The sequence below is a fragment of the Miniopterus schreibersii genome (assembly GCF_964146895.1).
Source record: "Miniopterus schreibersii genome assembly, chromosome: 11".
In the NCBI taxonomy this organism is placed as follows: domain Eukaryota; kingdom Metazoa; phylum Chordata; class Mammalia; order Chiroptera; family Miniopteridae; genus Miniopterus; species Miniopterus schreibersii.
The window spans coordinates 1,555,577-1,579,838 of record NC_138111.1 but is presented as its reverse complement, the minus strand read 5'-3'; the positions used below and the strand labels follow the sequence as shown (position 1 = coordinate 1,579,838).

At 61.8% G+C, this 24,262-nt stretch overlaps 2 protein-coding genes across 5 annotated transcripts; one reads left to right on the top strand and one right to left on the bottom strand.

The window, feature by feature from the left end:
- The first annotated feature begins 101 nt into the window (after positions 1–101).
- Positions 102–14,116, top strand: CRAT (carnitine O-acetyltransferase). 3 transcript variants are annotated; one of them, XM_081151846.1, is made up of 15 exons: positions 244–320; positions 2,132–2,269; positions 2,919–3,182; positions 5,323–5,441; positions 6,550–6,603; positions 7,113–7,278; positions 7,646–7,820; positions 8,268–8,446; positions 8,928–9,028; positions 9,414–9,533; positions 9,666–9,788; positions 9,873–10,008; positions 10,350–10,412; positions 11,140–11,277; positions 11,899–14,116. In XM_081151846.1, the coding sequence occupies exons 2-15, from the start codon at positions 2,243–2,245 to the stop codon at positions 12,112–12,114; spliced, it is 1,881 nt and encodes a 626-aa protein (XP_081007972.1). In that variant the 5' UTR covers positions 244–320; positions 2,132–2,242; the 3' UTR covers positions 12,115–14,116. The 3 variants fall into 3 exon arrangements, with proteins under 3 accessions (XP_081007971.1, XP_081007973.1, XP_081007972.1); XM_081151845.1 differs by lacking the exon at positions 2,132–2,269 and having other exon boundaries at positions 102–320; XM_081151847.1 differs by lacking the exons at positions 2,132–2,269; positions 6,550–6,603; positions 7,113–7,278; ... (7 more) ...; positions 11,140–11,277; positions 11,899–14,116 and having other exon boundaries at positions 205–320; positions 5,304–5,361.
- A 1,618-nt stretch (positions 14,117–15,734) lies between these two features.
- DOLPP1 (dolichyldiphosphatase 1) lies at positions 15,735–24,262 on the bottom strand. Of its 2 annotated transcripts, XM_081151892.1 has the most exons (9): positions 24,150–24,250; positions 23,265–23,427; positions 20,736–20,836; positions 20,388–20,472; positions 20,196–20,295; positions 19,866–19,964; positions 19,238–19,366; positions 18,683–18,772; positions 15,735–17,175 (listed from the first exon to the last, which is right to left on the bottom strand). In XM_081151892.1, exons 5-9 carry the CDS (start codon positions 20,261–20,263, stop codon positions 17,139–17,141), a joined length of 423 nt encoding a protein of 140 aa, XP_081008018.1. In that variant the 5' UTR covers positions 20,264–20,295; positions 20,388–20,472; positions 20,736–20,836; positions 23,265–23,427; positions 24,150–24,250; the 3' UTR covers positions 15,735–17,138. The 2 variants fall into 2 exon arrangements, with proteins under 2 accessions (XP_081008018.1, XP_081008017.1); XM_081151891.1 differs by lacking the exon at positions 23,265–23,427 and having other exon boundaries at positions 24,150–24,262.

Here is a 24,262-nt window from a genome sequence, read left to right as displayed (position 1 = left end):
CCTCTCCCCCTCCTCCCGGCGCGGTCGCCCCCCGCCGCCCGCCGCGCCCGCCCCGCCCGGCGCTTGGCCCCGCCCCGCGCCCGGGACTAGCCTCCGGGACTCGGCGGAGCCGGTACCCGCGCCCGGAGCCCTCCTCCCGCCTGCCCGCCGCCCGCCCGGCCGGTGGTGGGCGCGGGCCCCGTGCGGCCGGCGGCCCCCCCGCCGCGACCTCGGACACCCGCCCCCGGCGGCGGCGCGGACTTTGCCCCGCGCGGGGTGCGCAGCGGGCCGGGCGTCCGCGGGCGGCCGCGGAGATGTTGGCGCTCGCGGCCAGGACCGTGGTGAGTGCGGCCCGCGGGCCCGGGGGCCCCGGGGGGCGGGCGGCCCGCTGTCCAGCCGGCCTGCGGCTGCGGGCGGGGGCCGGGGGGCTCCCCGGGCTGGCGGAGGCGAGGCCCAGGGTCAAGGTCAAGGGCTGGGTCCACCCCGGCCTTTATCGCTACATTTCCAAGGCCCGGGAGAGGCCGCGGCGCCCCGGCTTCAGGCCGCCCCGCACCCCGAGGCGGGGCCCGGGAGCCGGGGCGCGGGGGTCCGTCGCTGTGGCCCGCGCCCCGCCGGGCAGAGCCGCGTCTCCGCCCCGTGCACCCGGCCAGCCGCCGTGCACCGATCGGATGGCCCCTGGGGAGCCGCGTCCGCAGCCAGAGCAGCTCACGTGGGGGCCTCGGGCCGGGGCCCAGAAAGCCCGGGACGGGCGGGGGGCGGGGGGCAGGTGGCAGCCCACGCGCCCCTGTCCCCAGCCCCCCAGCCCTCCCCGGAGCACCGCGGGCAGCAGGAATCCATAGCTCCCTGATCTGGGTCCCTTTACTCCCCGCCCCAAGCTTATCCCTGTTGGCATGTCCCTCTGTCTGGGCCGAGAAGAACCTTCAAACAGACACGCCAGGCCCAGGGCTCCGAGGGTACTTCTGGCCGAGACTTCCAGTGTCCTCAGGCTCCACCTTGCTCTTGCCACGGCCCCCTGAGCTGTGTCCCCATCCCACCCTCCAAGACCTCCTGGGTGACCCGATCCCTTTACTGCTGGGGAAACCGAGGCAAGGAGAGACTCAGCCAGAACCCCCTAGCTCTGGTGGCTCAAATCTAGTCCAATCCCAAACCCAGCGTCCTTTGGTTTTATTTTACTTTTTAAAAAAATATGTTCTTATTGGCTTCAGAGAGAGGAAGGGAAAGGGAGAGGGAGAGATGGAAACATCAATGATGAGAGTCATTGATCAGCTGCCTCCTGCACACCTCCACTGGGATCCAGTCCAAAACCTGGGCATGTGCCCTGACGGGGATTTGAACTGTGATCTCCTGGCTCATGGGCTGATGCTCAACTCCTGAGCCACACCGGCCTGACCTTTGGTTTATTTATTTATTTAAACATATCTTTGTTGATTTCAGAGAGAGGAAAGGAGGGGGAGAGAGAGAAAGAAACATCAATGATGAGCGAGTCATTGATCGGCTGCCTAGCCCACAACCCGGGCATGTGCCCTGACCGGGAATCGAACCCCAATCTCCTGGATCCTGGGTCGATGCTCAACCCCTGAGCCACGCCCGGCCGGGCTTTGGTTTCTTTTTAATGCCTAAAGTCCTTCGCTCTTGGCCCCCAACTGGATGAGTGACAACTCAAGAGAACCAAGCTTTGGTGGAAGGGCGGCCTAGAAGGGCTCCCACCAGTTCTGGAGGGAAACGGAGGATAGGCAGGGCTCTTCGTCGCCACTGTCCACTTAGGGTCTTTCCCAGAGCCTGCTCCCTTGCACCAACCCCAATTTTCAGGACTAATTTCAGGGCCGTGCTGCACTTGGCAGCTAGTCAGTTTCTGCCCTCCAGCCAAGTTTTCCTTCATCAAACAGCTACACAGATTCTAGCAGGTGTATTTTTTTAATACACTTGGCCGGCCTCCCTGGCTCTGGGCCCGTGCAGAGAAGAAAGGAGAAAGTTTTCCAGCTTTACTTCTCCCGTGCCCACCGCCAGCCCTCCCGCCCGCGCCCCCCCCACTTCTGGAAGCGGGGGCAGGTGGAGCAGCTGCTCCTGCCACAGCCACACCCCAGATGCTGCCACAGCCACCGCCACCTCTGCCTCCCCGGCCTGAACCTTGGCTCTTGTCTTCTCTTTCCAGCCCAGGCAGTGGCTGCCTCTTGCTAGGTTCTGCTCGCCCGCTTGGTAGCACAGTTAGGCTTAGTGATCCAGCCCAAGGCAGACAGACAGGGCTCAGAACCTCAGGCCTGCCATGGAGGACGGGCAGCAGCAGGAGCAGGTACGGACCGGAGCCGCCGCCGCTTGCCCGCCTACGCTGCCAGCAGCCGCAGCCCTCCTCTCCGCCGCCGCCGAGTCTCCCGGGCTCTCTCTGCCACCTCTCACCCGCCGCAGCGCCGCCCCCCGCCGCCCCCGCCCCCCCAGACAGGAAGCAGCCTGTGGCTTCACCGCCTCCAGGGGCGCTGCAGTCGCCTGGCTCCCTCTCCTTTTCTCTTCTTCCCGCCTGTTTCTCAGCCTGCGGGGGTGGGAGAAAGGAGGGGGGTCCCCCTGGGAGGGGGCAGTCACCTCCCTGCTGACTGGCCCGCAGCCCGGGGCTGAGAAAGGCGGGCCCTGCGCATCCAGGCAGTTGAGAGGCCCCTCTCACCTCCGCCGCCCCCAACAGGTGCCATTCATCCTGACGGCTCCCCAGCCCTGCCAGGAGCAGTGGCCACACCCCACCCTCCCCCATCCCTACCTGTATCTCCAGGCCCCAGAGAGGTGGAGACTCCTATAGGCCTATAGCTTGAGGGCTGGGAAGCAAGGGCTGGCACCACCCAAGAGGCCCTCTCTGACCCCAGAGATGGGCATATAAGTGCCCAGGGCTGCAGTTGGGGATCAGCAGGCCTCCCGGAGCTGGTGAGAGAATGAACAGGATGTTCTGCTGCCTGCAGGTGCGGCCCCTGGGCTTCCTCAAGCCCTCCTCCTTGACGAAGGTCGCCGGCCGCTTCAAGGCGCACCAGGACTCCCTGCCCCGGCTGCCCGTGCCCCCGCTCCAGCAGACCCTGGACCATTACCTGAAGACGCTGCAGCCCATCGTGAGCGAGGAGGAGTGGGCCCACACCAAGCAGCTGGTGGAGGAGTTCCAGGCTGCAGGGGGCGTGGGAGAGCGCCTGCAGAAGGGGCTGGAGCGCAGGGCCAAGAAGACGGAGAACTGGGTGAGCAAGGACCGAGGTGCCCCTACCCCCAGTTCCCACGGAGGGTAAGGGGAACAGGGGCCCACCCCAGAGGCTGCGGGCCGTCGTGAGCGCCTTACGGGGTGGTCTGTCCCTGCTGCACGCAGACTCTCCCAACACTGGCCACTCTGGTGCCTTTGTTCGCGCCACAGTCTCATGAGTACTTGATCTGTGCCTGGCATCAGGCAGAGTGCTGGGTGAGCAAGAGAGACACAGCGATGGCCTCTGGGAGCTGACACTCAAGCAGGACGGGGGGAGAATGGATTAAACAAGACACAATAAGTGGTCCAGGTCATTTCAGGTAGTGAAGTTCTATAGAAATAAGACAGGGCGCTGAGACGGGGGGGAGAAAGGTCAGAGAGGCAGGGAGGAGGTGGCGTTGATCTGAGACACACGGCAACGGCCCAGGCAAAGGCAGCGACAGGTGAATTCAGGGCCAGGCAGAGGCTGGAGGGAGTGCAAGGGTGGGAGGAAGGGTGCAGGTAGAAGGAGCGGGGCTCTCGCGTGGGCGGCGGCTACAGGATGGCTTCAGGCAGGGATTAGTGTTCAGTGGGGAATCGCTGCTCCTGTTTTCTCCCAGCCTGACACGTAGATGTGCTCACCTCTTGGGAACATGTCTACGCTGGTGCTCTGTGCACTTTTCTGTACACATCTTAGACCTCGACACATAGTTTAAAGTGACTGCCCTGGCCGCTGGGAGGGGAGCAAGAGTGGGGGCCGGAGGCAGGTGGGGAGGCTGGTGCCGTCACCCCGAGGGAGATGCTGGCAGGGGGAGGGCGGAAAGTCATTCAGTCTAGAGTGTTTGGGTGCCAGTAGTACTTGCTGATGGGGGTGTTGGGAGGGGGGACAGTCCTGACCTAAAGCAACTATGTGAGGGAACAGAGAGGGGGACTCATGGAGAAGGGGTAACTGAGGGAGATGCAGGTTTGTAGGACAGAAGCAAAGCCAGGTCTGGCCCCACAAAGTAGGAGGTGCTTTGAGGGGGGCAGGTGGAAGGGTGAGGACTGCACCCAGGAGGCAGGAGGTGCCAACTCGTGGATGGCTGTGCTGAGCCCGGGCAGGCCAGGGCCTGGGACTCTGGAATCAGGGGCTGAGAGTCTGGGGTCCAGCATTTTTGTACCTTTCTCTAGCCTGCACCTCCTTCAAACAGGCTACAGGTGAGCAGACAGCAGGTACCCAGTGGCAGCCTAGGCACGTCACCACCCCTCACCCCTTGCCAAGGGCCCAAGGCTAATGGCCTGGCACCACAGACCAGCAGCTTCCCAGGGGATCTGGGGTAAAGAACACATCCTGTTCCACCACTCCTTGAGATGGGCAGAGGAAACACCCATCAGGGTGGGGCCAATCTCCAGGCATTAAAGGATCTGTGGGAGAGAGCACATGGGAAGGGGTGCAGGGCAGGCAGTGTGGAGTCAGGCACATAGAGCTCAAGGGTGACAATCACCTGGGAGCTGCGCAGCTCCAAGGCCTGAGCCTTTAACAGGTGCACAGTAGGTCCCAGAAGGACCATGCTCACCCACTGGATGCAGCCCACGCCTGTCACTAGTACAGTGCTTTATCCTCAGTGGGCTTCCCCCAGACTGCCCCGACCTCGAGATCCAAGTGAGTGTCCACTCCCCAGTCTGACACCAACACCCCTGAGGTCACGGGGGACCAGGGCCTCCCATCCGACACTGAACCCTGGGTTTCTGCTTTCCTGGAAGTGCCCACGTGGGATGAGCAAACCTCATCCACTGGACTCTCCTTTTCTATATCTTCCCCTACTTTCCTATCTATCAGACATACATTTTTGTCTCTAAAAGTAGTAAAAATCATTGACCAAAATTTGTAAGCTAGAGAAACGTGGCTCAGGTCTCCGCCCGCTCTCTTCCCACCCAGGCTTCCCGCCAGGCTTCTGCCCTCACACCTTTTCCTTGGCGTGGTGGCTGATTTCTCCCACTGATTGGCTCAGGCCAAGGGGAGATGATGGGACGCTGCTGGGGGGCTTGAGGGGCGGGGGTGCTGGGTCTGAGCATCCCTTTAAGAGTCTGTGCTGCACAGAGTGGCAGAGGGGCCCTGGCCTGGGGGAAGGGTCACTAAGTCCACCCCCGCCCCTCCTGACAGGCTCTGCTCCTTCCCCCAGCTGTCCGAGTGGTGGCTTAAGACGGCCTACCTCCAGTACCGCCAGCCCCTGGTCATCTACTCCAGCCCCGGCCTGGTGCTGCCCAGGCAGGACTTCGTGGATCTGCAGGGACAGCTCCGGTGAGTGGCTGCGGCTCCGGTGAGTGGGCAGGGGCAGGAGGCGGCAGGGGCGAGGTCTGGGCATTTCCGGGACCCTGAAGCCCACTTCCTCCGAGGTTGGAGGGGCCCGGCCCTGCTTGTCACCTTCCGGCCCTTCATGTAGCCTTATGAAGGAGGGAGCATCGTTCCTGTTTCACAGATGGGGAAACTGAGGCTCGGAGCAGTGAGGGTGCCCACCTGAGATCACCTTTCAGTGTTGGCTGAACGGGGTCAGGGATCAGGTCTTCCCGGCTCCAAAGCTTCATAGCTGTCCACCGCCACACTGGACTGGGGCCCCTCCCTCTCCCTGAACCTGAGGCTGCCCCCCAGCTCTGGCACCTCACCCTCCTGCCCTCTCCCCGCTGGCCACAGGGGTGACCTTTGTACACAGTCCCCTCTTCCCCATTCGGCCATGTCACTTGCCTTGGCCTCTGATCCAGCCCTACCAGAGATAAAAATACCAGTGACAGGATCTCCTGCCCAAGTACCAGCCACTCGCGGCCAACACCTACTGCCCTTAAAGGCACCAGGGCATCCTGGGAAGGTCTGGGGGTTCAGGCCCAGGAACTTCCGCTGGTGGTCCCCGTGACATGGTCGGTGTAGCCCAGACAGTCCAGGGAGGCAGGACGGTATGAGAGGTGGCCTGGGAGACACAGGGACCTAGGGGAGGGGACGCCTCAAGCCACTGCCCCCCAATCACGCTCCCCGTCCCCTGGGGTCCCGGGTCCCTCTGTAACTGATTCCTGAGAGGGGTGTCCCAATCCAGACTCCAGACTGTGGGTCAGAGGCTGGGCCCTCTGTGGGTGGAGCCGGGTGCACTGACCCGTGATCCAGCCTCCATCGTGCCGCCCGCCGGGCCTTAGCTCCTACGTCTTGTGGGGCACCTGGCCACAGCTTCTCCCCGAGCCCTCCCATCTCCCTCAGAGGCTGCGAGAAGCGGCTCAGGAGGGCAAGCTTGAACTCCTCCCGGCTCCACAGGCAGTGCGGGGAGTGAAGTAGTTGGTCACTGCCTTCGCCCTGCAGGTGTCCCTGACCCCGGACTGTCCTCAGGGTGTCTACACAGCTTCTCATCTCTGGTTGTTCCCCCTAGGTTTGCTGCCAAATTCATCGAGGGCGTGCTGGATTTCAAGGCCATGATTGACAAGTGAGCAGCCTGCCCACCCCAGCCTGCCTGCCTGCCTGCCTAACACGCTCATTCCAGCCTGGCCCAGCCCGACCCAAGCCCTGGGTGCTGGGCAGGCCCAGAACTCGGGTGCTTTCACTTCCTGTTGGCCCAACCTCTGTTGGGGTTGGGGAGACAGAGCCCGGGGGTCAGGACGCTTAGGTCCTGTGCTTTAGCTGCTGGGATTTCCTCCTGGTGACCCTAACCCCTGGAATTGCTGTCCCAGCCAAAAGAGCCCCAGAGGTTGACTGGCTGCTTCATCTCCCCCATGGCAAATTAGAGCCCAGAGAGGGGAAGGGAGTTTCCAGGGTGACTCACAGCAGGCCGCCTGACCCCAGCCCAGCTCTGTCAGGCCCCTGCTCAGGCAAAGGGGAAGTGGGGACATGAGGGACAGACACTGCTTGTGTAAAACCTGGCTCAGCCTGGCCCAGCCCCCACGAACCCAGCAGCTCCCTCTTCCCTTCTCCCCTAACTGTCCCTCTGCCCCACAGTGAGACCCTGCCCGTGGAGTACCTGGGCGGAAAGCCGCTGTGCATGAACCAGTACTATCAGATCCTGTCCTCCTGCCGCGTGCCAGGCCCCAAGCAGGACTCGGTCATCAACTTCAGCAAGACCAAGAAGCCGCCCACTCACATCACAGTGGTGCACAACTACCAGGTGGGTGGGCCCCCGGGCCTGGGCCCCCATGCTCGGCAGGGGAGGAGGGCACAGCCAGAAGGCTACTTCCCCCCACACATGCCTATGTGCCCCAGGAGCAGGCATGCCCTGGGCGTGTCTACTGGGTGCCTGGCTGGGCTCCAGCCTCAGGGACGCCAAGAGGGCCCTTGGGCCTGCGCACCCTGGGGGGAACAGTGCAGGACATCCTCCCCGTCTCTCACCCTTGGCCTCACCTTGTCCCCTCAGCTGGGCCCAGGACAGCACTCACTGCCACCTCTGGGCCAGGAGGGGGCTGGGTGGGACGTGACTGCTGCCAGTCTGAGATCCTCACCAGCCCCCTTCCCTCCACCTGCCTGCACCTGGACAGTTTTTCGAGTTGGACGTGTACCACAGCGATGGGACGCCCCTCACCGCAGACCAGCTCTTCGTGCAGCTGGAGAAGATCTGGAACTCATCGCTGCAGACCAACAAAGAGCCCGTGGGCATCCTCACCTCCAACCACCGCAACTCCTGGGCCAAGGCATACAACACCCTCATCAAAGGTGCCCAATGGCGGCAGTGGGAGGCCGGCCCGTCCAGCTTCGGCCCACCCAGGCGCTGGGTGGCCATACTGCACCCAGCTCAGGAAGCTCAGCTGCTCTCATTTGTTTCTCTCTATTGTAGCAAGCGGGGTGCGAGTCTAAGTCCTCAGGCTGAGGAGCCCTCCTCTGCCATCACGGCCCCCAAGCCCTGTGTTAGTCAGGGCGTTGTTCCCGAGTCAGAGCCCTGTGTGGGGTCCCTGGCTGCCACTTGGCTCTCCGGGAGACCCTGGGCGCCTGCTTCCTCGTTCCTGGAGAGGGCCTGGCAGTGGGCGCTGCCTCGGGGTGCTGTGGGGCTGCAGGGCCCTGTTGAGTGTAAGGCTCTGAAGGCCATCCCAGCACTTGGTGACATTCTGGAGGCCGCCCAAGCCTGACACCCCGTTTTGTGCCCCTCCCACCATCCCCCTGCAGACAAGGTGAACCGGGAGTCCGTGCGCTCCATCCAGAAGAGCATCTTCACCGTGTGCCTGGACGGAGTGATTCCTCGTGTCTCGGAGGACATGTACCGCAGCCAGGTGGCCGGCCAGATGCTGCACGGGGGTGGCAGCAAGCTCAACAGCGGCAACCGCTGGTTCGACAAGACGCTGCAGGTGAGGACCCGGCAGGGCCTGGCTCCCACCCCACACACCCGCACTTGGTCCCCTGCAGCCTCGGGACTTCCTGCCCCTTGAGCGCCTGCCTGGCGTCCTGTACAGCGGGAGGAAGCCAGCAGGCAACGCGCTGTAATCGGGAGGCAGCCAGCCTGTCATTACCAGGCCTGGCCCAGAGTCCGCTGTCACCCCCGCACACCCCTGCGGCACATCAGAGGCCGGCAGAGTGGCTCAGTCTTGGTCCTGACTCCCCCCTGCACCCGTAAAACGGGCTGTGGGAGGAAGAGCTGCAGGACTCGATGAGCTACATGAGCCTGGGGTGTGCTTGGTGTGGCCTGGGACAGGCCCCAGGCCCTGATGAGTGTTAGCTCTTGTCAACAACCATAATGGGTCAGCATAGCCCTGAGGTGACTTCCTCTGGGACCCGACCAAAGAGCGGCTCCAGGGACCTGGGCTAACAGGTCCCCAACCCCCTCCACAGTTCATCGTGGCGGAAGACGGCTCCTGTGGGCTCGTCTATGAGCATGCAGCAGCAGAGGGGCCCCCCATCATCTCCCTCGTGGACCACGTCATTGAGTACACGTGAGTGAGGTTCCCCCACCCACCCGTCTCCCCAGGTCCTGCCGACAGGTGACAGACTGCCCTGTGAGGAATGGCATTTTCCCCATGTCTGGGAATCTGTCTCTTCAAAGGAAGCCAGGAGAGGGTGTGGGTTTTAGAGCCAAACGAACCAGGGTCCGAATCCTGGCTCTTCCCCCTCCCAGTTGCGTGACTTTGGACGATTCCCACCCCTCCCGGGCCTCCTTCATTTGGCCACTTGAAAGCTGGAGGCAACTTCAGAAGAATAAGCCCAAGGGTCTCCCTGGACAGGACCCTTCAGCTTCGGGGTCCACCCTCCCCAGCCCAGCCCCAGGGATGGACCCAGGCTCCCGGCAGCAGCACGAGCCTGAGGCCCCATGTCGTGCAGGAAGAAGGCCGAGGCTGTGCGCTCTCCAATGGTGCCCCTGCCCATGCCCAAGAAGCTGCGGTTCAACATCACCCCCGAGATCAAGAACGACATTGAGAAGGCCAAGCAGAATCTCGGCATGTGAGTGCAGGCGCTGGGGGGCCAGGAGGCTTTAGTCCCAGGTCTCTCATGTCCCCAGCTGGCTCTGAGGCCTCCCTCCCTGGGTTGGCAGGGCCGCCGGTGCCCACTCCTCACTGCCTGCCCCCCACCCAGCATGATCCAGGACCTGGACATGATCGTGGCCGTGTTCCACCACTTTGGGAAGGACTTCCCCAAGTCAGAGAAGCTGAGCCCTGACGCCTTCATACAGATGGCGCTGCAGCTGGCCTACTACAGGTATGCCCGGCCCCACCCTGCCCACCCACGAGCGGGGAGGAGACCTGGGGCAGAGGAGGGGTGCTCAGCCCCGTCTCCCACCAGGATCTACGGGCAGGCATGTGCCACCTATGAGAGCGCCTCTCTGCGCATGTTCCACCTGGGCCGCACGGACACCATCCGCTCAGCCTCCATGGACTCGCTGAGCTTTGTCAAAGCCATGGACGACCCCAGTGTGATGGTGAGAGGTTTGGGGGGAGGTGGGTGAGCTGGACTAGAGCCTCCTCCCTTCCCTTTCACTCTGCCAACATGCATTGATTGAGCACCTGCGGTATCCCCGCTCTGGTGGGCACTGGGAATGTAACAGATGATGGAGTTGTGGATTTAGCTTTGAGCTTCCTGGCAGCCCAAGAGAAAAGGGAACCATTCATTCACTCATCAGCAGTGAGCACCTGCCCTAAAGTGATGGTAGCTCCACTTCCTCCTCAGAATGCAGTGCTGGGTGGGGAGTGGGCTGTGGAGAGGGTGGCAGGGACAGGGAAAGGATGGCGCTTCAGCTCCCTCACACCCTCACCCCCACAGGAGCAACAGAAGGTGGAGCTGCTGCGGAAGGCTGTGCAGGCCCACCGCACCTGCACGGACCGGGTGAGGGAGCCCTTTCTGTCCCCATGTGCTTGAACATTGGCATCTCCCACCTGTCTGCATAGCTGCCTACCCTTAGCCTGAACAACCCCTCCCCTGAGCCTTGGGGTACCTGGAACAGGGCTGAACACCCCCATTTTAAAGTTGGAGAAACTGAGGCTGTGCCCTGTGACTGCCCTAGTTCCAGATTCCAGGTGAGCCTCTGAATCTGTGTCATGCTCTCTTAGTACCCTGGAGCCCAGGATGCTGCGGGTGTGCGCGGTGGGCAGATAGGAGGATCCCTGCCATCTGACAGCTCAGGCTACAGTTGGCAGGGGGAGGTCTGGATTCCCATCCTTGCCCTGTCTCTAGCACCTGTGTGCCAGGCTCTGCCCGTGTTACACACAGACGTCCATTTAGATCACTGCCACCCTACAAGGGGAGTTCAGTGACTGTCCCCATTTTGCAGATGAAGACACTGAGCTTCCAAGATGTAAGTGACCTGCGAAGGTCCCACAGCCAGGATGGTGCTAGGCCACCCAGCTCCAGGCCTGTGCTCTTAAATCCTACACTGTCCTGCCTCCCTGGGCAGTATCCCCAGCTGTGAAGTGAGGGCTCTCCTTCCTGGCTGCTCTGGTCTCATGGGTCTAAGGGACCAGTGAATGGAGGTGTTGCTGCCACAGGCTTCTGAGGGGGACAGTGGCACCCTGTGGTCCCGCAGCCCCTGCTCCTGACAGCGCCCCTTCTGCAGGCCATCCGCGGGGAGGCCTTCGACCGGCACCTGCTGGGCCTGAAGCTGCAGGCCATCGAGGACCTGGTGAGCATGCCTGATATCTTCATGGACACCTCCTATGCCATCGCCATGCACTTCAACCTCTCCACCAGCCAGGTGAGCCCCTGCCCCAGAGCTGTCTGGGGATCCCCGCCCTCAGGGCCCCTGCCACTGCCCTAGGTGCCCTGGGGTGGGATGGAGCAGAACCCACCAGAGCTGGAGCGGAGCAAAGGCTGCACTGACTAGAGCCAAGGTCTAGAACATGGTCAGACCTTGGGGGCAGCATGGCCCACACGGGCCACACATGCCACCAAGGCTGCGGCAGTCTGAAGAGTTGGGGACCCCCTGAGGGGAGAAGACACGACGGAACATCTGATCCCTGCCAGCCTGTGCTGGGCGCTGGGACACAGCAGGGACAGCACCATACTGCCCCAGGGGCTCTCAGTGCAGGCACAGTGTAGGCCGGAGCACAGGGACTGAGGTAGTGATGGCCCCCAGGATGAGCTGGGGGGTCTGGGGAGTCCCAAGGAGGGAGCACTTACAGCCCCTCAGGAATGTAAAAGAGGCTCCATGGAGGGGACACCAAAGGACGAGAGGGAGTTGCCTATGTGACAGAGAAGAGAAAGAAGTGTCTTGGGCAGAGCACACGCAGGAAAGATGTGAGAGGCAGGCTGGTGCCACTGAGGGGCTAGGAGGACAGGTGGGCAGGGCAGAGCCTTAGTCCTGTGCCACCCCCAGGTCCCCTCCAAGACAGACTGCGTCATGTTCTTTGGGCCTGTGGTCCCGGACGGCTATGGCGTTTGCTATAACCCCATGGAGTCACACATCAACTTCTCGGTGTCAGCCTACAACAGCTGCGCGGAGACCAACGCCAACCGCATGGCGCACTACCTGGAGAAGGCACTCCTGGACATGCGCGCCCTGCTGCAGAGCCACCCCCGGGCCAAGCTCTGAGCCCCATTCAGCCCGCCAGTGCCAAAGCCAAGCCACCTTCAGAGGGGCCACTTTCCAGGGCTTCCCTCTGCTCCCTCTCCCCCTGGGCCCGCAGATCTGACCGAGCCAGGGCTGGCACCCCCGTGGGGCCTGCAGGCCCAAGCCAAGTGCCTTCCCTGGGTCATCCCCAGTGTCCTGGGCTCTGGTCTGAGGCTGAGCAGCACGGAGGCCCAGGCACCGAGTGTGTCGTCCATGGAGGCCTTCCTCTGGGAAAGGAGCCAGCAGAGTCCATCCCCCGCTGGGGTGGGAGACGCAGTCCTTTCCTCGAGAACTCAGCTCTGGCCAGGCCCTGCCATCAGCACAGCTGGCCGGATCGGTACCTGGGTCCTCAAACGCCCAAGGGCCTAAAGACAGGACTTTCTGGAGGGGGGACCCCAGGCCTCCCCGAGGCTGGGTCAGGGTGTGAGGCGTCCCTGACTGCTGCGGCTTGCTCCTTCCACTCTGTGCCTCCTGAACTCCGCCCTGGCTGTGTGCTAGTCCTGCGCGAGGGAACTAATAAAGGGAAACTTGATGAAGAGGCCGTCCAGCCTCAGAGGCAGGCAGGTGGGCGGGCACCTGGCCTCCTTCCAGCCTTCCGTGGGGTGGGAGGGGGGACTGGCGTCCCAACAGCCAGTGGCTCCAGGGGCTCCCAGAGAAGGTGCCCTCAGGCTTAGCCAGGGAGCCTCGTGCCAGCTTCTACCCCAGAGCTCCCGGCCGGAATGGCAGGGATCCGGGGCTCCATTCTTAGACTGCTCCCACCTGCCTGTGACGGGCCTCTCCAGTACCATGTACTACAGGTGGGGACAATTCTCCCAGGGGCTGAGGGGCCCTGCAGACCCTGGCCTGGTGGGCTGTGTGTGCCTGACCACCAGGGCCTAAGGCCTTACCCTGCAGCCCCCCACTGAGCCCAACAGGACCACTCAGAGGACCCAGGGCAGGGTGGAGAAGGGAGGCCGTGGGGCGAACCAACCATGGACTCAGGCCTACAAACTGTGGGGAAGGGGGCAGGGCTGCAGCCTGGAAGGCACTGGAAGGTGCCGGCTGGGCCAGGGCATTCATCAGGTGGAACCAACCTGCTGGGCCCTCCCGGACCTCCCCACAGCCACCATGGGTGGGGACTCGGCGTCCTCATGATGCAGTGGGGGTGGGGAGCGTGTGCTACTTGCCCAAAGTCCCAGGGAGCAAGAGGCGGAACCCAGACAATGGGGGGAGTGGGTGTTGCCTTGAGCCTGGCCATTTCTTGGGCCTCCAGCAAGGCCGGCAGGTGGGGTAATGCCGGGGGAAGGGGGGTCTGTGAATGCCTTTCCCTGGGCCATGAGCGGGGAGACCAGGAAAAGAACGTGATACACAACCTGGTGTCCTCACCTGCATGATGCGGAGGAAGCTGCTCCCTCGGGGGGCTCCTGGGAGTCCCAGGAAGCGCGCCCCAGCAGACGCTGAGCGCTGTGTGAGCCAGGCCATGGACGCTGCAGGGGCAGACACCGGGGACTCCCGAAACTCAAGTTCTAACAACCACACATGCCTGAATATAGGGCAGGATTTCCCAAAAAAAATTCTCCCTCAGAAATGAGGGCTCTCCCCACAGTACGCAGGGGAGGCACCTTACCCCTGGAACCACCCGTCAGTGTTGGAGGGAGCGCTTAGCGTCCCGGTGCCCTGGTGGGGAAGGAAAAGGCAAACTTAGTGACTGCTCAGGAGGGTGCGGCTGTGACCTCACATTTGAAGCGTTGGCTGTGGGACACGGTGTCCCACACAGGGCTGAGCATCGGGGAGGTGACGCACCCACAGGGTTTTTAAACCCACTGTCTCAATGCTCTGCCAGTGGGCACTCGGGGCTTCGGACAAAGCCTCCAGCGAGGGGGCTGCTGGGTCTCAAACCGCTTGGCCAGTGGGCCCCGGAGAATTGGCTCCGCTGGCCCGGAGGTGGCGCCAGGGGCAACCAGACCCCGATGCCCGTGATGCAGAACTTGGCTTTTTTAAATGAGTGAAAAAGAGCTGTTCTAAACTAGTACATTCTGTGCGACACATCACCTGAAATGTGAACACGTGGAAATTAATGAGTGAAAGACTGGCTTTCACCTAGGTCCTCTCTCCAGGCTACATGAACTTTAGTTTGGCTTTTGAGAAAAGGGCAGTGGCCGGAACCAAGGGCAGGCCTGGAGCGGAGCCCGCCAAGGGGGAGCGGGCCAGGCCGAGGGCCACGCCCAGGCCAGGTCAAAGGCTAGGGGGCCTGGCGGTGGGGGCTCTGCAGCTTCCAGGCAGGGACGGGGTTGCGGGGGGTGGAGAAAAGTGGACATTTCACTCATGAGTTGGAGTGAGCAAGACTTTGTGGCCGGCAACAGGAAAAGAAATTGGGGGGGGGGGCAGATGTGTCAGCTGAGGTGAAGGTGGTGTTTAGCTGGGACCCAGGGAACACCCCAGGCTCACCTGGCCTTTCCCTGCACGCGGCACCCAGTTCTGCTCTTCAGCTGCCTCGCCTGCTGTGAAACCTGCCTGCTGAGCTTGTTTTCCAGCTACTGAGCTTTTCCACTTTTTCACTGAAAAATCTTCCAGAGTCCACCTTACAGTTTTCCATTCCCTGCAGACATCTTCAGGTTTGTCTCTCATCCCTTTAAAACATGAAATCTGCCCGCCCAGTGTGGCTCGGCAGCTGAGCATCGACCTAGGATCCAGGAGATCGGGGTTCGATTCCCGGTTGGAGCACAGGCAGGGTTGTGGGCGCGATGGGCCTGCAGGAGGCAGCCGACCAATGACTCATCACTGATGTTTCTCGCTGTCCCCCTCTCCTCCTCTCTCTGAAACCAATGAAAATATATTAAAAAAACAAAACATGACATTTGGCCTGTGCCCGATCACCCCAGCACGAGGTACTGGCAGGGTTGTTTCCCTGACCTTTCTGCCGGTTATCACGCATTGTTTCCCTCCGGCCATCTCTGCCCACGGTCTGTTCGCTATAACTCAGAAACTATTCGTTCAGATAACTGAAGTCTAGGGTGCAGGTTCCCTCCTCCAGGGACCTGTTTGCTTCTGCCTCGCACCTTGGGTAAGGCCATGGTTACTGAACGTCGAGGTTCTGTGGACCACGGGTCCCAACCCATAGCCTTGCAGCTCATGTGAGGACAGAGTCACCTGACCCCTCACCCCGGGGGCTGCGTCTCAGCTCAGTGAATCGAGGGAGAGACCCCCACCTTCGCCAGCCCCTGGGTTCGGCTTATGTTCATCTCGCTCCCACAAGGCCTCCAAGCCCAGCCCCATCAGCAGTCATTTCTTCCAAAGCAAGGTCCTCCACCGAGCACACTCGAGAAAGCGAAACCAAACAGGAGGGGGCGTGGGCCCCGTGGAGGCGTTGGAAGAGCGCCGCTGTCCCGCCCTCCAGGGCTGCCACACGGGTGGGCTGGGGCACCCCCAATTCCTCCCTGCAGCGAGGTCTCCTCAGACTCCGGCGGGGAGCGTCGCAGGGCATTGGAACTGCAGCTCTGGGGCTGGAAGGGGCTGATGCCCGAGATGCCTGTGACTTCACGGTTTTAACCGTATCCTTGCTCCTCGGGGTCATGGAATCCAGCCTCCTCTCATGAGCCCACATCAACATGTGCTCGAGCCACCAGAGTTCAAGGTTTTATTTTAAAACAATAGTAAACAATTTCATTGATTTTTTTTTAAATGAAACCACCTCACACTTGGCTTGTCTCAGGCAAAATGTAAAAAATAAGAAGGGCAGGGGTGGGGAGGGGAGGCGAACGTGGGGACTGACCAACCTTCCCCAGAACAGGCCCCTGGCCCCCGCATCTGGAACGGCTTTGGACACCATCTCTAACACGAGAAAAGAAAGCACCCAAACGTTGTGCTTCAGCAGCAGACCACGAACCTCCACAAAGAGAGGGAGGGGCGGGCTTCGAACACAGGTCCCCAGCAGCCTGGTTCAGTTCTAGAAACTTCCAGGAGTCTGGAAGCATGTCCACTCCCCAACTCCATTCACAGACTCAGAGATCAAATCCCCTCAGAGGAGAGAGGAAGAGCCGTCCTCTGAGCCAGACAGTGGGCATCTGTGAACCACACCCCAAAACGGGCTGAAGGTGACCCCAGGCAGGTCCCAGCCTCCCAGAGGGGGTCGGGAAGGATAAGGAATGTTCAGAGCAAAGAGGGAAGGGAAGGGTGGGGATGTCAGGCCCCCAGACCCCTCCTCTTGCCCGGCTCCTGGTTCCTCTGCGTTTGTTCTGTGGAGATGAAGACTGACTGCTCCCGATGGCAGGACCAAAAAGAGCTGTAAACAGCTTGGGTTTGCTCACCCACATGTGCAGGCTCTTTTGTCAGAAAGGGACCACTGTCTAGGGGACAGGGGACCAGAGAAAGCCCTTGTGGTATAGGGTCAATACGGGGTGGGACACAATGATAGCAGCCGCCAAACGCGTGCTCTCTCCGGGCCCTGGCCCCCAGACTAGGAAACACTGAGGTTCTGGAATGGCAATGGTGGCAGGGAGGGCACAGGGCGCTCCCCTCCCCTCTCCTGGGCCCCCAGGCCACCTCTCAGGCCCAGGAAGCAGCAGTCTGCCTCCTGGGCTCGGGGCAAAGGGCCTGGGCCCCTCTGCTTGGGGCAGCCACCACACAGCAGGCTCTTCCACCCCAGCTCCAAAATCGTGTCTGCCATTAACAAAACCCAAAAATAAATAGTGTGCATTTGTCACGCCACCTGGGTCTCCTGGCCCTGCGAGCGCAGGTGCAAGTCCTCCGCCTCTACCCCACACCCCGGTACCCACACCAGGAGCACTTCCGCTCGGCCTGGAGCTGGCAGTGCACGTCTCTGGCCGTGTGGCCCCCGGCAGCAGCCCCTCCAGGGTCCTGGCTGAGGCACCACCTTGTTCATTAAAATTAAAATAAGAAAAAAAAAAAGGCTCCACTCGGTGACGTGGGTCTGTAGAGGTCTCTGCTTCATCCCTCGGTCATTCTGTCCATCCTGCAAGGCATCGAGCAGGCCACACCGGGAGGCTGGGCCCAGCCACACTCACCAGTCACTGCAGCTTCGTGCCCAGCTTGCGTTGTCTGTTCCTGCAAAACGGGGTGGGAGTCTCAAGTGAGGATGCCTGGGGTCAGAGGAGAGGGCTTCTGCATTCAGTGACCCCTTAGCTGTCCCCTCCCTACCCAGAGTCCTATCAAAATGGGTGAATCCCCGGCTGGAGTGGCTCAGTGGCTGGGCATCGTCCCTGTGCACCAAGAGATCGCTGGTTCAATTCCCGATGAGGGCACATGCCCAGGTTGCGGGCTTGATCCCCAGTTGGGGGTGTGCATGAGGCAGCTGATCAATGACTCTCATCAATGTTTCTTTCTCTCTCTCCCTTCCTCTATCTCTAAAAATCAATAAAAACATTAAAAAAAAAAAAAAAAAAATGAATGCCCACCCCCAGCAGCCCCAGTAACTGACCAACCAAACTTCCTCCCGCCTCAAAAGCTTTGTTCGAAATAGTCCCCTTCCTGAGCACACTGTCCCGCCACACCCCGCCTCGGCAGGTCTGTCTCCCTGGGCAGCAGGCCCAACCACCCACCCCTACGTCAGGCTCCTGTCCCGAGCTCTCAAGCCCGGGGCACTCATCACACAGGTGGGCGCCTGGTTCTTGGTGTCTTCGCTGACTCTGTGGCTGTCTCACTCTCTGCCTACCCCCAACACACAGCCTGGCACAGAGCACGTGTACACAGATTTTGATCAATGATGGCAGGCGGTGGCCAGCAGGGCCAGGTGACGGGGGGCAGGGCCGGGCCGGGCAGGGCGGAGCAGGGCCTCTGGGACAGGACCATTGTAGGCGCTGGGTGGCGAGGAGAGCCAGGGCCAGCTGAGGCCCCTCCTCCAATAACGGGATTCCTGCCCTAACCACCTCAAATCCCCTTTCCTCCTGGATCCAGGCCTTTACCCTTAAGCTCATTAGGATAATTTGGACCACGATGCACTAGACACATTTTTAGGCTGCTGAGATTCAATGCCCTGCCCGGCCCCATGATTCCTCTCACCAGCTCTCTGGGGAAACCTCACAGGCTTGCTCTGGAGCCTGACCTCGCCTCAGCTCCCCTCTGAGCCCCAGGGAAGAGCCAGGCCTTCTCCACCCCGTCTGGCACCCCACCCAGGATTTGGGATGAGTGCGGAGGGAGAGCTCAATCAGTTAGCTCCAAAGCCCAGATTTGCACCACCTTGCTGTGCTCCCGTTTTCCCAACCTCGGTCAGGAAAGTGTCTGGACTAACCAGACTGAAGGGTGCCCACACACACGGGCCCTGAGAATCTTGGCTGCCCAGACATCTGGCTCTGAGCCATAGGAGTTAAAAACATGGCTCTGGGCCAGACAGCCTGGGTTCCCAGCCCAGCTCTAAGTTATTCGTCAAGTGACTCCTCCTCTCATCTCTGAGCCTCAGTTTTCTCATCTGTAAAATGGGGTTTAGGGAAGGATTCAACAAGACAGTGCAAAAAAAGTGCTTAGGCCAATACCTGGCCCCAAATGGGAGCAGTGGCTGCCCTGGGGTTGTGCCCCACTGAGCCAGGACCCAGTCACTGCTGAACCCTTAACTCACCTGGCTTCTGCCCGGGTCACTGTGTACTCAAACCAGAGTACGTTGGGAATGAGGCTTGTATCTCGAATTAGGAAGAACTCAGAGATAGGCCTAAAGAGATAGACACCCAAACCCCAGGACCACATCAGGGCATGAGCTTGTCATCAAGCCAGAGACCCCATCAGTGCCTGGGGCCAGCCATGCACCTTCCCCCACTGCTCAGTCTTTGCTTGCCCTGTGACCCCAGAGCTACTGCGAGACCCAGATGTGTCACCTGGGTGAAACTGAGGCAGGGGCACCCCCCATGGTACATAGCTCAGCAGGACTCAGGCTGCTTCCTAAATCCCTGAGAGCCTGGTCAAGGACAGAGGATGCCACATGGGCTCCTGGGCTGAGGAAACCCCTGGGCAACACAGAAACCAAGCAAGCAGAGCCTCAGCCTTATGTCTACCAGAAACCTGGACACCTGGGCCCTCCCAGGGAGATGAAGCTGGGGTAGAAACTCCTAGGTAAGGGGGCAGGGACAATGGTGCAGGGGAAGTTGGGAGGGCAGCAGCAGGGGCAGAAAGCAGTTACCAGGACGCTATCCTGGGGAACAGAGGGGTGAGGACCTCCTGGGTGAAGGCGAACCAAGCGATGGCCATAAGGCTTCCAGCGACGCCCCCATAGAGCACCTGGCTCCAGGTGTGATAGAGCAGGTAGACCCTGGATCAAGGACAAAGGGAGTCCATGAGAGCCAGCAGTAGCAGACCTCACAATCCCCATGCTCAAGCCCTGGCTCCCCAGGATCTGTGCGTGCACAGAGACAGACACAGACAGGCAGGAACTTCTGTGAACACAGAGCTCAGGACTGCTGCCAGGAGGAGGCAGGGGGCTGGAACCCAGCAGCTGCTCTCCCAACTCAGAGTGAGGAGATGGCTCAGCTGAGACTTGCCTCCCTTCTCTCTGGCCCCTGAACTCTGAGTCTGTCTGCAAGGAGCTCCTCCAGGAGGCTGGGAACAGAACCCCGGGCTCAGCCAGCAGGAGGGAGCAAGAGGGGCTGGGTGGGGCAGTGGAGCCCTGATCCTGTAAAGCAAGAGGCTGGGACCCCATGCCCTGCCCCACCGGCTCTGGGACTCAAGTCCACAGTGAGGTCCAGTGGGGACCAAGAATCCAGCAAGACCCAGTGGGCAGGCTGTGGGGTGAAGGTTCTCTCCCTCCGTACCTGCTGTAGGAGACTAGAAAGGCGGCGGTGAGGAGACCCAGGGAGAGCACGTGCCTCCACAGCAAGTCCAGGAACCTCGCATTGTTCGTCTGGTGCATTCTGGGAAGACAGGCCTGTCAGACGGCCTCAGCCCAGAGCCTGGAGCCCAGGCCTCCCAAACAGCTCCTGGCCCCATCCACAGGCTCCCAGCACCTTCTGCCTTGGCTGCAGCTCATCCCGCACGCCCAGAAGAGGCCAAGCCCCAAGTGGCATCCAAAGGACTCTCAGTGAGTCCCTGGCAGAGCCTGGCTGGGGCCAGTTCAGGGCCACTCTCACTGGGGAAAAGCTCACCTTAAATACAGGAAAAGGAAGGAATAGACGGAGAAAAACCACATAAACTGGGAGTGACTGGAGGGCATCCCGTACTTGGTGCCCACTGCCGTGTGGGGACCTGGGGGAGAGAAAACAGGGCATGATGGGGGGGTGCAGGCCTCCCAGTAATGCCCGACCTGGTGGACCCGATTCCCGCAGCCTGGGCCCTACCTCCACAGGGCCGCGGCTCCTGGATGACGTGTTTGATCAGCCAGTTGACCCCCTCGTTCACTGCCAGGCCCCCGAGGAATGAGATCTGCCGGGAAGACGTATGGTCAGCTAGGCCTTGCGCCTCAGGGCCACCGCCCAGCCCCAGAGACTGTGGCCTCCGACTGGTATCTCCCAGCCCAACTGGTGAGCAACCTGGAACCAGCCAGGAGGCCCCACACACCTCAAGGAAGGTGGAGGCATCGAAGGGAAGGTGAAGCACCCGGGATGAAACAGTGCAACCCCCATCCCTGGGGGGGGGCCACCGGGGAGCAGTGGGAGGGCCAGGGGTCGGGGGACAGACTCACTCACCGTGTGCAGCTCCCGCTTGAATATGATGAGGGTCACGAAACCGACAATGACAAATATGGGGCTGAGGCTCAGGTAGGCAAGGAGGTGGCCAGAGAGATCACCTGGGTGGGGCGGGAGAAGGGGAGGACCGCGTGAGCATCAGCGAGGGCCCGGCCCGGCGAGTTAGGTAGCACCCGACAGACAGGGCATCCCAGCAGGACCCGAGTGCAGGCCGGGCAGCCGTGGGCACCTCAGTCAGAACGAGGGAGATGAACAAAATCAAGCCTCTGGCCTCACCCAAGCACTGTACCCACCACCCTGCCAGTGAAGGATTTGGGCCCGGCTGGGCCTGGCCGCAGAGACCGGGCCCTGTACCAGGGGCAGCCCAGCAGCCATCTACCTGGGTGCCTGTGGACAGTGTTGTGCTGAGGCTGCCCCAGCTGAACCCTAGACCTCCCGGGGAACCTGGTCTCCGGCCACACACAGACGTGGGTCTGTGTTGCAGACGGCCGCAGGACCAAGGCCAAGGGCAGGGAGGAGGCTGTGCTGCCCAGTATGGACACCCGCTTGGCAACAGCTTCTCACTGCCTCTCTATTGGCAGGAAGTTGGCCACCTACTCACTACCTGCTCTCCACCATCCTAACAGGCCGGGAGGGAGGCAGCGTGAGGACTGCCAGCCCCTTCTGAGAGGTGAGGACACCTAACCGAGGGATGACAGCCACCTCCCCCCTTGCTCAAGGGCAGGGCTGATGTCAAGTCCAAAGACCACCCTTGCCATTCAAGACGGGACAGCTGTGTGGCCATACTGAGGTCAGAGGGCACAGTTCAGTTTCCGTGCCAATACTTGCTGACTGCATGACCTCAGGCAAAGACTCTGCGGCCCTCAGCCCCGTCATCTGTGAAAAGCAGGGAGAAGGCCTATGTGAAACCCAGCTCAGTCCCTGGCACCCAGGACATGTCTATGCTGGGGGCTCTGCTGACCCAGAGGCCGGGAGAACTCAGCACGGGAAATGGCCCACACCACCAGCCTGGCCTCACACACGCAGCGAGGAAGCTGCCCACACAGGGCCGAGCCCAGGTTCAGGCTGAAGAAATGGGCACACACCTGGCCTCACCCACACCTACCCAGGGTAGGGTTAGCTCAAATGCTAGTGCTGCCACAGGCCGGCTGGGTGACACTCGGTGATGCCCTCCCCTTTTCTGGGCCCCTGTCTCCTCACCCACACAGTGGCCTGGCCAATTCCAGCCCTGAGGTTCTGGGTCTCTCAGAACTCACAGCTGATGCCCAGGCACCTGGCCATGGGGACAGGGAGAAGCTGGTGCCCCCAAACCTTTGGCTATCCCCCTGGCCTACCCCACACCTGGCACTAACCTGGGGCCTTCCTGCAGATGCTCTGACTCTGGCCTTGCCACTCTGCCTCAAGCCCCTCCATGGCTCCCACTGTCCTTGGAATAAGTCCCACCTCAGCCCAGCTCGCTGGGCAGTCCTAGCCCTGCTCCCCTCCCACCCTCCACTCCAGTTCCCAGGACTGCACTCTAGTTCCCCGAACACACCGTGCTCTGTCCTATTTCTGGACCTTTGCACACACAGTTTCCCCCACCTGGGATGCTGCCTGAGTTAACTCAACATAAATCAAGTACCCACCACAGTGGCAAAACAAGACGTGTTCCTGCCACTGCAGAGCTTGCAGTCTGGTGCGGGAACGTGAATATGTAACCGGGCATCGTTCATGATGTGCCTGTCAGTGTAGACACTGGTCTGTGTCTGCCGCTCCTGCTACATGTCCCGTAAGAGCAGGGACAGGGTCTCTTTACACAGCACTCAATCCCCTGAGCCCAGTACAGCGCCTGGTACTTAACTAGGCTCAAAACTAATGGTAAACGAATGGAGAATGGATAAAGGAAGCAAGGATCCGTGTGATGAGAGGTGCGAAGTTCAGGGGGCCACAGAGGAGTCAGCAGGGGGCTAGCCATTGTGGGATGCCCCCAGGCTCAGCCACGTCCCTCCCCCCCGGGCACCCACAGTCCCTGCAAAGGGTCCCTCATCAGAGCCTGCATCAAGCTGCTCACAAACGGAAGGTTCCTTCTTCTCGCTTGTTAGAAGGTGAGCACTCAGAGAAGCTACTCCAAGGCCAGGGTGGAGAAGGCACGAAGGTGCTGAGGCCTTAGCCAAGTCCCTTCCTTCCCCTGTCCAGGCTTCAGTTTCCCTCCTGGAAAATGGGTTTTCCCAAGTCCAGGACTGCAGGGACCTATCAGCCTGTTCACCATTCTACACCCAGAGCCAGACCCGGACCTAGGAGGCGGGATGTGCTCAGTGGACACCAGCTGGCTGGCTGGCTGGCTGAATGGACGGATGGGCGGGGAGGCTGGTAGGGCCCAGTAACCTGGCAGGGCCGCCCCACCCCCAGCATAACCCAGAACACCCCGGGTCAAAGTTCTCTGGCAGCCAGCCCTGGGGCCCTCCGCAGGGCCAGGTTCTCACATCTCCACCCCAAAGGCCAACACTGCAGGCCCTTCCTCAGACAACCAGGGCTCAATGAGGGGCTCACCTGAGACCCAACCATCCTACCCAGGGAGGGTGGGGTGGGCTGGAGAGGGTCCTGGGAAGGTGGGAGGATATTAACTGCAGTTACTGATTGAATGCTTCCTGCGCCTGCAGGCGCTGAGCTCAGCACTTCTCAGGCCCCCCGCCATCTGATTCTCACGCCACCCCTGGAAGGGAGGCACCGCGATTAGTCCCACTTCAGAGACGTAGGAACGGGGGCTCAGGCAGGTGAAGTCACCTGCACAAGGCCGAGGCCTGCACCTGAGCCCAGGCACCTCTGACTCCCGGGCCCGAGCTCGGCGCCACTCCAGCGGGCCGCCTCCACGACGGGGGCCAAAGGGCGCCCCCCGGGCTTCTAGGGGTGTGTCTGATGGGAAGCTCCCGGGTGCCGCCTGCCCGTCGCGGGGGCCCTCTGTGGCGGGGCAGCGCCCTGCTCGGGGCGTGGCGCACCCTCAGTCCTCCAACGAGGAGCAGCGGCCCGGCCGGGGCTTGCACACTTCCAGCCACGGGGAGCTCTCTCCCTCCCCCGCGCCCAGGTGCGCGCTCCGCAGGAAACGGCGCCCCCTGCGCACCCCCTGAGGGCGTCCGGCCTCTCCGGCTCCGGGGCGGGCGGGGAGGAAGGGCCGGGCCGGGCGGGGACCCCTCCCCGGGGCAGCCCACCCGCCCCGGGCGCCCCGCCGCGCAGCCGCAGAGGGCGAGGGCCAGCCGCCCGCGTCGCCCGCTCGTCGCCGCCCCACGGCGCCTGCGCGCCGGCCGAGCCCCTCGCGGGCGCCGTCTGACAGCTCCCACCCCGCGTCCCGGCGCCGCCGCGGGCCCGCGCGAGCCGGCGCGCCCGGGACTGCGGGCCCGGCCCCGGGGAGGCGGCCTTACAGCTGGAGCCGCCTTTTACCTGCAGGATACTCGACGTGGGTGAGGGTGACCGGCCGCCATGAAGCGGGGAGCGAGCACTGTCCGTCCGCTGCCATCTTACCCGGAGACCGGGCTTCGCCCAGCAGCCAATGG